The sequence below is a fragment of the Gymnoscopelus braueri genome (assembly GCF_963280865.1).
Source record: "Gymnoscopelus braueri genome assembly, chromosome: 19".
Classification (NCBI taxonomy): Eukaryota; Metazoa; Chordata; class Actinopteri; order Myctophiformes; family Myctophidae; genus Gymnoscopelus; species Gymnoscopelus braueri.
In genome coordinates this window covers 3,752,008-3,768,029 of record NC_137621.1, presented here as the reverse complement: position 1 = coordinate 3,768,029, position 16,022 = coordinate 3,752,008, and the positions used below count along the sequence as shown (strand labels likewise).

General features: G+C 42.5%; 2 protein-coding genes across 2 annotated transcripts in view; both read left to right on the top strand.

Annotated features, from left to right (window-relative positions):
• LOC308075364 (C-type lectin domain family 4 member C-like) overlaps positions 1–16,022 on the top strand; it is a 598,318-nt gene that overhangs the window by 275,315 nt on the left and 306,981 nt on the right. The gene's annotated exons all lie outside the window — the stretch shown is intronic.
• Positions 471–2,762, top strand: LOC308074022 (trifunctional enzyme subunit alpha, mitochondrial-like; the record flags this gene model as incomplete). The annotated part of the gene is made up of 1 exon (XM_080413359.1): positions 471–2,762. One exon carries the CDS (start codon positions 471–473, stop codon positions 2,760–2,762), a length of 2,292 nt encoding a protein of 763 aa, XP_080269485.1.

The following is a 16,022-nucleotide window of genomic DNA, read 5'->3' as shown; positions in this document are numbered from 1 at the left end:
TCTTCTTATTTCCAGTCTCAGTCAAGCAGAGTTGCTCCAGGTCTGTCAAGTTCATCACCATTCCAGTGTCACATGTCAAACTTCACTCGGTAGTCGTGTCCATGGCCAATCGGACGGTTGTGTTTTCCAAAAGTGATTTTATTGTCCTCGTCACTCAGGTTTGTGCAATCAGTGACAATGTGACAACGTCGGTGACAACAATTGATGACAAGCGCTCTGAAGGAATCTGCAAGCAACAAATGAACAAGAGAGAATGAGAGGATAATCTGTTTTGCGCATCATTTAAAACATGTATTTTATACTGGAAGGCAATGAGGTTGAAAGCCGAATATGGAGATTACTGACATCACGGTACTGACATAGTACTGACGTACATAGTACTGTACTGACGTTGCAGATGACTGATGTCGTAGACTGGCCGGATTATAGAGGTTATAGTACTGTAGCGTTAAAACAGCCTAATGGCGCTCATGGCTGGTGTTCGGGCCCTTGGTGCACTCCCCAGAGTAGCATCAAGCGGATTTGCTCTTGTCCCAGGCACCACTTATCGTACCTTCTCGGTAGCACCTGCCATGCGGGACAGAACTCACGTAAGCTATGAAGTCAAAGGAGATGTAGCCGTTGTTCGGATCAATGATCCAAATTCCAAGGTCAACACCCTATCGGTGCAAATGCAAAAGGAGATGAGCGAAGTTATGGATGAGATATGGGGAAACGATGCCGTTGGAAGTGCTGTTCTCATCTCCTCAAAGCCAGGTTGCTTCATTGCAGGAGCTGACATCAGTATGATCCAGGCCTGCAACAGCGAAGAGGATGCCACCAAACTGTCTCAGGAAGGACAAAAGATGTTTGAGAAGATTGAGAAGTCTCCTAAACCCATTGTTGCTGCCATCAATGGTTCTTGCTTAGGTGGCGGCCTAGAGTTTGCCATCGCGTGCCAGTACAGAATCGCAACTACGAGCAAGAAGACAGTCCTTGGCACCCCTGAGGTGATGTTGGGGCTCTTACCTGGTGCTGGAGGTACGCAAAGACTCCCTAAAATGGTTGGACTTCCCAGTGCATTTGATATGATGTTGACTGGCAGAAATATCCCAGCAGGTAGAGCAAAGAAGATGGGGCTTGTACATCAACTAGTAGACCCGCTTGGCCCCGGTCTGAAGGAGCCAGAAGAAAGGACAATAGAGTATCTTGAGGAAACCGCTATTGAATGTGCCAAAGGAATTGTCAATAAGACAATACCGCTATCCGGATCAAAAGGCATGATGCAGAAGCTTCAGGACTATGTCATGAGCTTTGGGTTGGTGCGGAATCAAATTTACAAAAGGGTCCATGGCAGAGTTATGGAGCAGAGCAAGGGACTTTACCCAGCACCCCTGAAGATCATCGATTCGGTGAAGGTTGGACTGGAACAGGGTCCTGCTGCTGGATATCTAGCCGAATCTCAGAACTTTGGTCGGCTGGCAAGAACCAGCGAGTCCCAAGCCCTCATTGGCCTTTACCATGGCCAAGTTGCATGCAAGAAGAACCGCTTCGGAGTCCCTGAAAGAGATGTGAAAACACTGGCCATCTTGGGAGCCGGTCTGATGGGGGCTGGTGTTGCCCAGGTAACAGTGGGCAAAGGCGTGCACACAATCCTAAAGGACACGACTGTGGAGGGACTGGCAAGAGGGGAGCAGCAGGTCTACAAAGGCCTTAACGACAAGACCAAAAAGAGGAGCATCACGTCTTTTGAGAGAGACTCCATACTCTCCAATCTGACCGGCCAGTTAGACTACAGTGGCTTTGAAAGGGCCGACATGGTCATTGAAGCCGTGTTCGAGGACATCGACATCAAACGCAGAGTGGTGAAAGAGGTCGAGGCCGTGGTCCCCCCACACTGTATATTTGCCAGCAACACGTCTGCTCTGCCGATTAAAGACATCGCTGCTGGCAGTAAGAGACCGGACAAGGTCATCGGAATGCACTACTTCTCTCCGGTGGACAAGATGCAGCTCCTGGAGATCATCACCACTGATCAGACCGCGAAGGACACCGTTGCCTCTGCTGTGGCAGTGGGTCTGAAACAGGGCAAAGTCATCATAGTCGTGGGGGATGGCCCTGGATTCTACACCACGAGGTGTTTGGCCCCCATGTTGGCTGAAGCAGTGCGAGTGCTTCAGGAAGGAGTCGGTCCCAAGAAGCTGGATTCTCTGACCACAGGCTTTGGGTTCCCCGTCGGCGCGGCGACACTGGCCGACGAAGTCGGCATCGACGTCGCCGCCCACGTGGCGGACGACCTGGGTAAGGCTTTCGGCTCTCGGTTCGGCGGCGGAAACGTGGAAGTCCTTAAAACCATGGTGGATCTGGGATACAAGGGCCGCAAATCAGGAAAGGGCTACTACGTCTACCAGCCAGGCAGCAAGGTCAAAGATGTCAACCCTGACATCGAAGGCATCCTCGAGAAATACAAGATGACTCCGAATCCCGCCGTGTCTTCGGATTCCGACGTACAATATCGTCTGGTCTCGCGGTTCGTCAACGAGGCGGTGCTCTGTCTGCAGGAGGGCATCCTCAGCGGCCCGGTGGAGGGGGACATCGGGGCGGTGTTTGGACTCGGGTTCCCCCCTTGCCTCGGCGGGCCCTTCCGCTTTGTGGACGCCTTCGGCGCCGACCAGCTGGTGGAGAAGATGAGGAGATTTGAAGCGGTTTACGGAAATCAGTTCACCCCGTGCCAGCTGTTGATTGACCACGCAAACGACCCCAGCAAGAGGTTTCACCAGTGAACCTGGATACCGTGTGCAGATACAAATGTCATAAAACCACACAAAAACCCAACATAGAACAACTAACAAAAAGATAACAAAAAATGATATTTTTGGCAACTAGACCAGTGCCTGCTCGGGGACCACAGAAGTCAGGAACGATGCGAGTTGGGCCTGTTATGCAATACACGTTTGTCAGAGTAAACTACCCATTGTACCCATCTTTTTGTCTGTGACCCTTTTATGCCCATGCATGGAGAATTCTGTATCTTTTTGTCTGTGTCCCTTTTATTCCCATATATGGAGTTCCGTCCGGGTACTCCATACATGGGGATTTGCGGTTGTATTGATACTATTGGGGATCTGTTGATCCCAGTGACTTTCCACTCGGCGTATCGCCAATAATGGTCTCCATGGATAGTGCCTGAACGGTTAACTACAGGGGAAGAGGGAGAAGGGTTAGCGGTTCCAAACTACAATGACATGCCCCAAAATAGGAACGCCAGGGTCAATGTGGTCAAAAGCAGGACAACAGATCATTTTAAATGCTGGATATTCTAGTAATTCAAGCAACTTATAAATATTGGGGGAAAAAAGGTTTGAACAGCAAAATCTGCCCTGCCTTAATATTCCTTCTTCCATAGAGTGGAGGAAGTTCAACCTGGTTAAACTCGCCTAAACTCCCTATAAAAACAAAACAAAACAAGGATGTTTATATCATCAATCAAACAGATCAGACGCCTTCAATTAGTTCAAAATGCTGCTGCCCGCCTCCTTACAGGTACAAAAAGGCGTGAGCATATTACCCCTGTCCTTGCCTCTCTACACTGGCTCCCCGTGAATTTTAGAATTGATTTTAAGGTGTTTTTATTTGTCTATAAATCACTAAATGGGCTCGCTCCATCCTACCTCTCCGCACTTGTTAAACCATATGTCCCAACCAGGGAATTGAGGTCTGCCGAAAATTATTTAATTGAAGTTCCAACCAGAAATTTTAAAAAGACCAGGGGTGACCGCTCTTTCATGGCCACGGCCCCGCGACTCTGGAACAGCCTGCCCCTCCACATCCGATCCCCCCAATCGATCGGGGCTTTCAAGGCCAAACTAAAAACCCATCTTTTTTTCCCTCGCTTTTAATAGCATCTAATTTCCATTTATGTAATGTAAACTTTCCATTTATACTTATCTGTCCTTCCCTCTTTTATGTGTCTTTTAATAGTGTTTTCCTTTGTTGCTAAATATTTTTGTGAACTTGCTCTGTTGTTTTGCATTGATGTTTTTGATTTTGCCTGTACAGCACTTTGGTTCAGCTTGCCTGTTTGTAAATGTGCTATATAAATAAAGCTTGATTTGATCAATATACATCATTTAATAATTTAACCTTTTACAGTAATGAGGCTTCCAGAGCATTGCAAATATATTGTTGTTGTCGGGCAGAAACTTCTTATCTCCATATTCATAACTTTTTGTGTTTTTTCAAACTGAAGTCAGTATGCTTCCGTGTCCTAAAGCCCTAAAGCTTAACCCATTCAATCCGATCTGTGTCATTTTAAGATGTTTAGCTATGACCATCATTTTATACTGGGGCTATTACAACAATCATCAAGCTCTTCGCACGAGTGCCTTTCTATGAGCTTGTAGATTTGCAATATTGTTGAAACATTTTGAACATTTTGTGCAAATCTTTGAATATGTATTTTTTTAAAGCCAACATGTTTAACTCAAATATTTACTTCTGGGAATTCTACACATGTCTTCTAAATCCTAACAGTTCTTTGTTTGTTTTGTACTTATGTTGCTATAATATTAGTGGTTCTCTGCAATGGTGACTAACAAGCACACACATAAAAGTATGTTGTTACTACAGTTAATGATTGGTTTAACCAATTTCAGTGTTAACAATAGGACTGCGACCAAAGATTAGGCACGCGCACACACACACACACACCCACACGCACACGCACACGCACACACACACACACACACACACACACACACACACACTCACACACACACACACTCACACGCACGCACACACACACACACACACACACACACACACACACACACACACACACACACACACACACACACACACACACACACACACACACACACACACACACACACACGTTCACTCATAGCGGGCACCGGGAGCAGAGAGACATGCTCTGAACACAAAGTCTTTGGTTAAAGGACACGCCATAACAATTACTCTCTTATCTATACAGCACACACACACACGCAATTATTTCTCCAATAATTGGCCAAATAATGGTATGTACTGTATATGAAAACACATAAACACATGCACTCTCTCTCTCTCTCTCTCTCTCTCTTTCTCTGTTCACACAAACTCAGAGGCATCTCCTATGAAGTGGTCAGTGGTGGAAAGTAACAAAGTACATTTACTCAAGTACTGTACTTAAGTACAATTTTGAGGTACTTTTACTTTTCTGGAGTATTTCCAACATCTCAGTATTTTCAGTACTTTTACTTCTACTCCACTACATCTCAGAGGCAAATATTGTACTTTTACTCCACTACAATTATTTGAAAACTTGAGCTACTAGTTACTTTGCAGATATAAATGATAACATTATAAAACATACATTAACCACTTTAGCCCTGTTTTATACCTACGCTATTTGAAAATATCAGATCTACAAGCTCACAACGCGTCGCATTGCGACGCGTTGTGAGCTTCTAGATCTGCTATTTTCAAACATTTTAGTACATTTTCATACCAATACTTTTGTACTTTTTTGCACTCTTACTCAAGTACATTTTGAATTCCGGACTTTTACTTGTAACAGAGTCTTCTATATTGCAGTATTGATACTTTTACTTTAGTAAAAGGCCGGGGTACTTTTTCCACCACAGCTATGAAGTGGTGGAAGAACTACACGGTAGTACTGTACACACAAGTAAAAGTAAAAATACCATATAAAAAATCAAGTAAAACAACCTGTATTTAAAGTTTAATGGAGTAAAAGTAAAACCATCAAATTCAAGTAAACCAGACCCCCACAGTGAATTTGGCCGCAGACCCCCATCTGCAAATGTTTTGTACCAGGGACCTCCAGAAGAGAAGGTTCGTGTTAAAACAAAATTAAGACTATTCAAAATGTTTATTTTCCATGTCAAATCATTGTGGTAGAGTAAAAGTACAATATTTTGTATCTGAGATGTAGTGGAGTAGAAGTATATGGTATCAAAAAAATTTAATGCCAAAGACAATAAACATAAGTACGAACAGCGTCTCCTAATCTGTATGCAAACGCGCACACACACACACACGCACGCACACGCACGCACACGTACACACATCAATTGTAATTGGACTAATTATGTACTATCTAATCTGAGCTGAAACACTCTCTCACACACACGCACAAGCACACGCACACGCATGCATGCATACTCACCCACAGGCAAATGTGTTGTAATTTGCAATGTAATTTCACCCTCTGTCCATCGTTCAATGAACTGAGGGAGCAATTACATTACAAACAATGTCTGTAAAAATTATAATAAACTACGGTGTTGTGTTGAGTGTTTGCATGCAGCATAAAACTGTCGTTCTCAAACTACAGCAAACTACACTGAGAACTACTGGTACTACTCAAGGACCCCCAAATTGATTTGTGTTTGGCCGCTGACCCCCATCTGAGAATGTTTAAAAACTAGACTAAAATGTTAGTGAGGGACTAGAAGAGATCAAGTAGAACTAAGACAAGTCGTGTTATACTTCTCGCTATTTTCACAATATTTTACTGAGGAACCGAGTCAAACAAAATGTAATGCCTCAACTCCTACAATACCAAATGCTGAGGGGTTTCCAGTTCAAATAGGATTATTTTGGGGGTCCCCAGTTCAAATTATGATTATGTTGGGGGGGGGGGGTCCCCCAGTTCAAATAGGATCATTTTGGGGGGTTGCTGCCCGAAAAAGTTTGAGAACCACTGGATTGGTTGATTGGTAATGGAAGGGGTGGAGTCTGTAGAGTATATAAGTACTGTGGTTGGTTGATTGGTAATGGCAGGGGTGGAGTCTTTAGACTATAATAAGTTTTGTGGTTGGTTAATTGGTAATGGGAGGGTGGAGTCTGCAGAGTATCTATAGGCTGTCATGGGGAGAGGATGTCACTCTGCCTCTCCATTCATCTAAGTTTTTTGTTAGATTTTTGCGTTTTCTTCAGATGTACCTTTTCTTTTCTTTTTTTGCAATGTTTGTTATCGTGGCCTGGATCAAATTAAAATCGTTATATAATCTCTTTGTTTCTGCCATCCTGCCTCTTGGTCATTTTTTTTTTTTACATTTGTGACTGGGTACAATGCTTTATGCCGCAAGTTGGCATTTTTCACTTTTAAAGATTATTAAAGTACAGAATATAAGCTTGATGTATCATTCATTGAATTCGGAACATATTTGAAGAAGATGTGCTCAAATCTGGTTATCTATGATAGTGCAAACTGAGATAATCCCTTCTAAAGAATTGTCACTTCGAGCACCTCTGAGCTCCAGGTAATGGTCGTGAACAGTGGGTAATTTATTCAGCCTAGCCACTTCTCTAATCACTCCCCCATTGACACCTTTCAGTCACTCTATTTAGTGCCAGGGACCCCCATAGAGGATCTGTGTTGTAAAAAATAGGCATTAAATAATCATCATCATAATAGATTTAATAAAATATTTTTTTGAAAATAGCAGAGTAGTGCGATCGGCAGAGCGAATAATGGGAGGCGAGCTCCCAGCGCTCCAGGAACTGTACAAAAAGCGGTGCTTGGTCAAAGCCAAGCGCATCATCAAGGACAAGCACCACCCAAGTCACAAACTGTTCAAACCCCTACAACGACCGCGAACAAGGATACTGTAGCAACATTAATGAAACGAGAGAACAAAGCCTAGCCATGACCAATCGAAACCACTATGCAAATCTCGGCCAAGTGTCTCTCCACCCCCCAAAGTAACACAGAGACTCGCTCTAAGCAGCCTAGTAGAGCCTACTTTGCCCTACAAATGTATCCATTTAATGATTCTCCCACGACTATATTTCGCAATAGAAACCTTCTTTAACATTCGAACTGTGTTAATATGAAATAAAAAGAAAAACACAAAAAAGAAAAAGTTAAATTCACATTTTCACTCTGTTTCCACAGACGCGACTTGGGGAAGGTCTTACCAGTAGGGATCACATTTGTCACGGTTTTTACTGACTTTGTGCCCACTTCGTGACAATAAACAATATAATGTAATGTTTTTTGGACGTGAGCTCAGAACTGGATTTGCATAAATCCTTGTGAGAAGATGGGATGAGATAAATAAGATAAGATAAATCTTTATTAATCCCTCTGGAACATCAGGTGATCCATGCCTCTGTGTGTGTGTGTGTGTGTGTGTGTGTGTGTGTGTGTGTGTGTGTGTGTGTGTGTGTGTGTGTGTGTGTGTGTGTGTGTGTGTGTGTGTGTGTGTGTGTGTGTGTGTGTTCACGGCCGAGCGCTTCACAGACGTTTTGTTCAGAAGAAACAGTGTCTCTGTGTGATGAATTATTAATGCTCACTAGATTTACTGTGCACAGATAGATAGAGAGGGTAGAGAGAGGGAGAAAGAGGAAGAGAGAGAGAGAGAGAGAAGGGCAGAGAGACATAGGGGAAATGGAGAGACATAAACCATAGGAAACAAGGCCTAGTGTGACATGTAAAGAACTACTCTCACATACCTGTAGCTTCCTGGTAATCTGCTCAGTGTGTATCCACACTGAGCAGATAAAGTAACTAATTACATTTACTCAAGTGCTGCACTTAACTCATTCACTGCCAGACTGATTTCTGGCTGTGTTTTTTGCCCGCTGCCGGCGATTTTCGTTTCTCTTAACCATTTCAACTGGTCACAGAAAATGTAGACATTATGATCCATCGTCCGGCCGTTTGTAAACACACAGGGTATCAGTGTGCGTCGCCCATCCAACCGCGACCGTCCCTTGCCTTGTAACAGCGTGTTGAATATACCATGTCTCGCCAAAAATCCTTAACATGAGTATTCTTGTCATTGTGCCTTCAAAGTACACCAGAGTGACACATACAGCTGTAAAAAAGAACAAAGAAAGAAAGAAATAAGTCAGCATTTTGTTTCTACCTAATGCGTGCAGTTTTAATATAATTCAGCACTAGCCTACTGTATGTGTTTCAACTTTCAGCCCCTGGCTCTCTTTTTGAAGTCAGTATGGCCCTCTGGAAAAGAAAGAATAGAAAAAGGTACTAGGTGCTCATGGACAGCGTTTCTCAAAGTGGGTGTCGTGTCACCCTAGGGTGCCGTGACAAAAGTCCAGGGGTGCCGCAGAATACTTTGATATTTAGAGTAATCAATATCACTCATCATTCATTTGAAAGCATTCTGCATAATGAGTACTTTCTACTTTTGGTACAATTTGATACCAATACTCTTACATGAGTACATTTTGAATTACAGACTTTTATTTGTAACAGGGTATTTCTACATTGCAGTATTGTTACTTTTGCTTAAGTACAAAATGTCAGTACTTTCGCTCCACCACTGACAGAATCCTGCGCTCTGGCTGATACTGACAATAAGCCTCTACGACCTAATACTACTTAGTACACAATACTACACATGCACAGTGTGGGTTAAGGTTATGGTTATGGCTTGGTGAGTGTAACACAGTCAGCACAAATGGTCCTCACAAGTAATCAAAACCTGCATGTGTGTGTGTGTGTGTGTGTGTGTGTGTGTGTGTGTGTGTGTGTGTGTGTGTGTGTGTGTGTGTGTGTGTGTGTGTGTGTGTGTGTGTGTGTGTGTGTGTGTGTGTGTGTGTGTGTGTGTGTGTGTGTGCACGCGCGCGCACACACACACACGCGACATACATAAAAGGGAAATGAAGATGAACAATAAGAGAGGAAGTGGGTGAGGAAACTAAGGATTTGTGAATTGCAAACAGCACACACACACACGCACACACACGAGCGCGCGCACACACACACACACACACACACACACACACACACACTCTCTTTCCATCTGTTTTACACACCAGCCGATGCACACTCAGTGTCTCTCGTCCACAAAGACGTGTGTGCACAGCACATACACTTATAGATGAAAAGGAAATATTGATTAAAATGTCTCCCAATGCCGCAGCAGTTTCAGAATGAACCCTTTGATCTCTGGTGTCACGAAGCAGCAGCCTGTGTGTGTGTGTGTGTGTGTGTGTGTGTGTGTGTGTGTGTGTGTGTGTGTGTGTGTGTGTGTGTGTGTGTGTGTGTGTGTGTGTGTGTGTGTGTGTGTGTGTGTGTGTGTGTGCGCGCGCGGTTCCGTGCTATGAGCTTGTATATCTGCTATTTTTATAATAGCCAAAGACATCGTAAAATGACACAGACATGTTCCCGTTCTTAATGGGTTAAAGGTGTTATGACATCCAAAAAAGGGGTAATCAGGCTTAGCTAATATTTTGATGAAGTCTGCGGTATATTTTATATTACCCGCCCCCCCCCCCCCCCTTTATAATGTACTGTATTCAACTGTATTGACTGTGCTCCTTCAGAAGGCTCCTTCCACCACAGAGAGAAGTGTCTGGTCTCTCCCTGCCTACACGTCTCCCCTCGCTCGCTCCACTGAACCAGGAAATAGTTTTACATGAAAAAAAAATAAATAATGTAAATCTGAAAAATTTATAATAATATATTTTTTGAAAAATATCGAAAATGTTTCGAATATTTATTTTCACACACGTCTTCTCCTCTTGATTACGTTGTACTGGGAGCTGACCAGTAAAACCATAGTCTAATATTGTTGTACTGGGAACCACTGTCTAATACTGTTGTACTGGGAGCTGACCAGTAAAACCATAGTCTAATATTGTTGTACTGGGAACCACTGTCTAATACTGTTGTACTGGGAGCTGACCAGTGCAACCACAGTCTGATACTGTGTGTGGTCTGTTGAAGCCTAGCTGTGTAGTTGCATGATCGGTGCCTAAAGATCTGATTGAGGAGGTGCCTGTTAATCCTGTTAGCTGATTGATTAGAACATTGATTGGAGCATCGTGGGTGGATTGCTGTTGTACTGTGGTTGGTTGATTGGTAATGAGGGGGTGGAGTCTGCAGAGTATATAAGTACTGTGGTTGGTTGATTGGTAATGAAGGGGTGGAGTCTGCAGAGTATATAAGTACTGTGGTTGGTTGATTGGTAATGAAGGGGTGGAGTCTGTATAGTATATAAGCAAACAGCTCAGTAGGAGTGGAGGCTGTTAAGGGGAGAGGTTGTAACTCTGGCTCTCCATGCATTTAAGTTGTTTGTTTCATTTCTGAGTTGTGTTTTCTCCAGTTGTGCGCCTGTTTTCTTAGACATGGACCTTTCACTGTTTTTAACTGACTTGGTACCCATTCATTCTGCAGTTTTGTTGTGACAATACGTGTGTGGGTAGATGGACAGGTAGTTACTTGCCTGCCTGACTGATGCAGCATGTGTACATGTGCATTTATTTAAATTGTTCAAACATTTTCAAAACCAGAGATTGTACTATTTTCACTACTTTAGTGCATTTAATGTACTTTAAATATGGAGACGTAAGGTTTCTGCCTGACACTGATGATATGCAATATGCTCAAAACCTATAGGGCTGTGTCTGACTCACCATGTTCTTAGTTGAATTGGATTTGGCAGTTCAATATGAAGGTTCCGTGATTTGTTTTATGTTTAAATGCCTCTATATTGTACTAGGCAACCCCCCCCCCCCCCCCCGAGCGAGCGCACACACACACACACACACACACACACACACACACACACACACACACACACACACACACACACACACACACACACACACACACACACACCAACCACTTCTTAAAGTTTCTTTGGGTCTTGTCAGATGCCAGGGAGTTGTTTTTGATGAACAAGGTTTCCACCTGACAGCAACGATATGATCTTACACATTGACCTGGTTTGATCTCTCTCTCTCTCTCTCTCTCTCTCTCTCTCTCTCTCTCTCTCTCTCTCTCTCTCTCTCTCTCTCTCTTTTCTGTATACATTTACAGGACATTTCCAAGGGAAACATTATGAGATAGTTGTTGTGCCGGTGAGGTAAGAAACCGTGGGGGGGCTTATGTGAGAACCTCACCGTTTACATTACATATAATAAAAGTTATTTAATATTAAAAGCAAAGACCAGCAAAACACAAAAAAAGCAACAAAAGAAAATATTTAAAAAATATATATGCACATATATATATATATAGAAACCTATGATAAAGGGTATAGGACAACTGCTAAAAATAAAAGTACAGGACTGAGCAGAAGAGACAAAAACAGTTTTCCATTTGGGTATTCAATGTATTTGTTAGGCTTCTTCTATAGGTAGGTAGTGAGGATGTGGCAGCCACCAAACTGAAAGGGCATTCCATAATGAAACTCCCCTATACTTGATGGCAAACTGTCCCCCATTGGTGGTACACAGCGGGACGTGCAGTTGGTTTGCTTGCCTAGTTGGATATGAGTGAAAGCTGGAATTTGGCTGGAAATACAGTTTGAAATGATCTGGGAGGTGGGTGTATTGGTATTTTGTTTTATAGGTGAATAGACATGTTTGGAGTACATTTATATTAACACATAAGCTGCCAATCGTGCATTAATGCGATCTAATAAATAGCGCGCTTGTCCGCCAAGATCGCATTAATGCGATCTAGTGATTAATTGTGGTTTAATCTGTGATCGATATTCTGTTTATTTTTCATCATAGGTTTCGAGTTCCACTTACTTGGTATAAAAAACGAACCGAGAGCTCCACTTCAATTTCTTTAGTCTGGGTGACGGACAGTCATCGTCGTCGTGTATCACATCGTACTTTAGGCCCGATTGGCAATCTGCGAAAACGTCACATCCGGTATGACGTATTTGACTGTTTGACTCTGTTTGGGGGGGGGGGTTGGTAGGGGCGAGTCAGCGAGGTGATCAAGGTGTCTATTTGCTGCTCTCTGCTGGCAGATTTGTAGTATGTGTTTAAAACCGCAGTCAGACAATTTATTTGAATGAAAAATTACAAAATAAAAAAATAAAAAAAACACGCTGGCACAGGGGTGAGTATATTATAAATAAACTCTGGCAGTCAATTAAAAATTGTTAGTATATTGAGTGTTGAGACGAGTCCTGTGGACTAGAATTTGTGGCCAATCTGACAAACCTTTTCGTAGTATAAATAATTTGTGGAGGCAAGCAGGATACTAGGTACTAGCCCATACAATATTACAGTAGGTTAGGTAAGGATATACTAGGCTGTAGTAAAGTGTTTTTAGACAGGCTCTGTTTAGAAATGGGCTGATTTTTCGGTTAATCCCCACTGATTTTGAGACTTTTTTTGGTTACGTGGTCGATGTGTTCTTTCCAGCTGTATTTTTCATCTATCATTATTCCCAGAGATGGGGTGGAGGCTACACTACTTGTTTCAATACCATCAATACTAAGCTTAGCTTCCTCAGGGTTGAAATATTATAAATTCAGTTTATTTTATGTTATATGACAGTTTATTAAGTTGGAACCATTTGGAGAGTATTTGCAGACCTTGATTCGTTTCGTTGATGAGTGTATTGAGATTTGTGTGGGAAAGGATGACGCTTTTGTCATCGGCAAATAAGATTGAAAATAAGGTATTTGATGCTGGTACATCATTTATGTAAATTAGAAATAGCAGTGGGCTAGGGCCAAGGGCCTCTCTCTCTCTCTCTCTCTCTCTCTCTCTCTCTCTCTCTCTCTCTCTCTCTCTCTCTCTCTCTCTTTCTCTCTCTCTCTCTCTCTCTCTCTCTCTCTCTCTCTCTCTCTCTTTCTCTCTCTCTTATTAAATACATTAAACAAGCAACCATGCTCTACGTAGACTGTTGTGTGGCATGGGTGTCTGTCTGTCTGTCTGTCTGTCTGTCTGTCTGTCTGTCTGTCTGTCTGTCTGTCTGTTTCACAACAGACACAATGAAATCTATTTATGTCTCCTAAAAGGATAGAACATGGGGCGAGAGGTGAAGGGGATCGATAGAGAGAGAAGAGAGAGAGAGAGAGATATGGGAGAGAGAGAGAGAGAGATAAGGACAGAAGAGTGTGTGTTTGGCGTGTGTGAGAGAGAGAGGTTAGTTTAAAATGCCAGGAGAAGACAGTGTGCAGTGAATAAAAAGCTCTTTATGTCTAGTTGAGTGATTTAGAGGATTATCCCTTTTTACAAAGGTCAACGCCGCTCTCTGGACACCAGCCAAAAAAAAAGCAAAGTTTAAAAAGCCACTGGGCTCACTATACGCCACAGATCACCAACACAGGCGTGACAGATCGCCGCCAAAGCCACATAATTTGCACTGAGCCGTTTGAAAGCAAAACAAACAGAGAACCGTGACATTAGAGATTATAACAGCCCTGAGCCCTGAGACGCATGCGGGCTTCTGACCCGTGGTGGACAAGAGTACTCAACCACAGTTACTCCAGTCAAAGATCAGGGGTCTTCAACCTTTTCAGGCCAAGGACCCCCTAACTGAGAGGGATATGAAGCAGGGACCCCCACCATATACTATATAACATTGTGTTGCAGATTAAAGCTTTTCATAGATGTTGGTTTCATGTTAATGTGTATTTTCAGATATTTAACAACCATCAATACTTAGTAAACTTTCACTCTGTACTTGGTCTGCTCTTTTTCCCCCTCTTTGCCGAAAATAGCCGATCTACAAGCTCACAACGCCTCGCAGCGCGAGGCGTTGTGAGCTTGTAGATTTAGATTTTTTGGCTAAAGTTGTCCTTAGAATAGGGATGCTAGGGTTCAAGTGGTTAATGTGAAAAACAACGATGCTATCACACAGAGATTTGGCGGACCCCCTGTAGCAACTCTGAGGACCCCCCTAGGGGTCCCGGACCCCCTGTTGAAGACCCCTGGTATAGATACTCCCATGGGTCAAATATTACTCCACTTTCGCTTCGAGTGAAAGTTGCTCTGGCAAATTTGTACTTGAGTCAAAGCTGTGTCAGGAATGCTCCCCCCTTATATCTGTTCTATGTTGGATCCTTGAAATTCAAATCACTTCCATCTTTAGGTCATTTCAGGGAAATGATTTCCAACATTTTTGTTCGGGATTGTAACTGCTTTATTTAATTAAATTGTTGAATTTTGATAGCTCTGTTCTAGTTCTTTGAGTATTTTAGTTTTTTTTTTGTGCTTTCTGTATTCTGATTCATGTATCTTATGTTGCTGTATGTGAACGTCTATTCCTGTTGCTAATGTTGACGGCTACATTGAAAACTTGAAAATGAAAGTTCTGGAACACTCACTTTTTGACATATCCAGATTGGAATCTGATTTGATTTATGAAGTCTGAACATAAAAAAAGTCACGTGGAATCCCTTTTTTTACAAATCCGACTTGAGACACAGTCAGAGATGGTTTCAAATGCGATTAAAATCAGAGTTTTAAAGATGCGTCTCTGTCTGAACGCTCTAACCTGCTCTAACCACCCAAGGTGCATATAACTGTCTAAAACGTCAATTGCAGTGCGACCCAAGTGCCACTGATGTCATTAGAGAGTTGAGACAAACACAGTAAATGTACTTAGTTACTTTACACCACTGCCCCCCCCCCGCCCCCCCCAGAATAGGCATGCTGAGGTTCAAGTGGTTCATGTACGGAGGTGAGATAATAATAATACAAATGATTTATATGGCGCTTTTCTAAATACTCAAAGTCGCTTTACAGTTTAATATAAAAACGACTTTATTAGAAAGAACTAATGCTTTCACATGCAGTCAGCCTCATCCTTCTATGAGGACTAATTATGAAGGGTAAGAAAAATAAGTGTTAATCAATAATTGACCACCGTCTCCTTGACTTTTGACCAGCAGATTGCACCATAATACGTCAGATATTGAGTTAGAGATGTAATGAATGATGTTTTTTTGTGGCCTGGCGTGTATTTGATGATAATTGAGTCATACGCAAACATGTGTCCTGATCAATACAGTGGCTTTGACCTGTATGGTTTATGTATTTCTCCTCTATATCCTCTCATCCTCTCCCTCGAAGAGCATCAATCTTCATCACATCGAATCCCTCTCGAAACATTAACCCATGAAGACCGGGAAATAATCTGTCATTTTAGATTTGAACCACTTTAAACATTATCTTATACTTTGGCTATTCAATATGAGCTTGTAGATCTGCTATTGTTTTTTTAAATCATGAACATCTTTGCAAATATTTGAATATATGTTTTATAAAGGGAACATTTTTAACTCAAA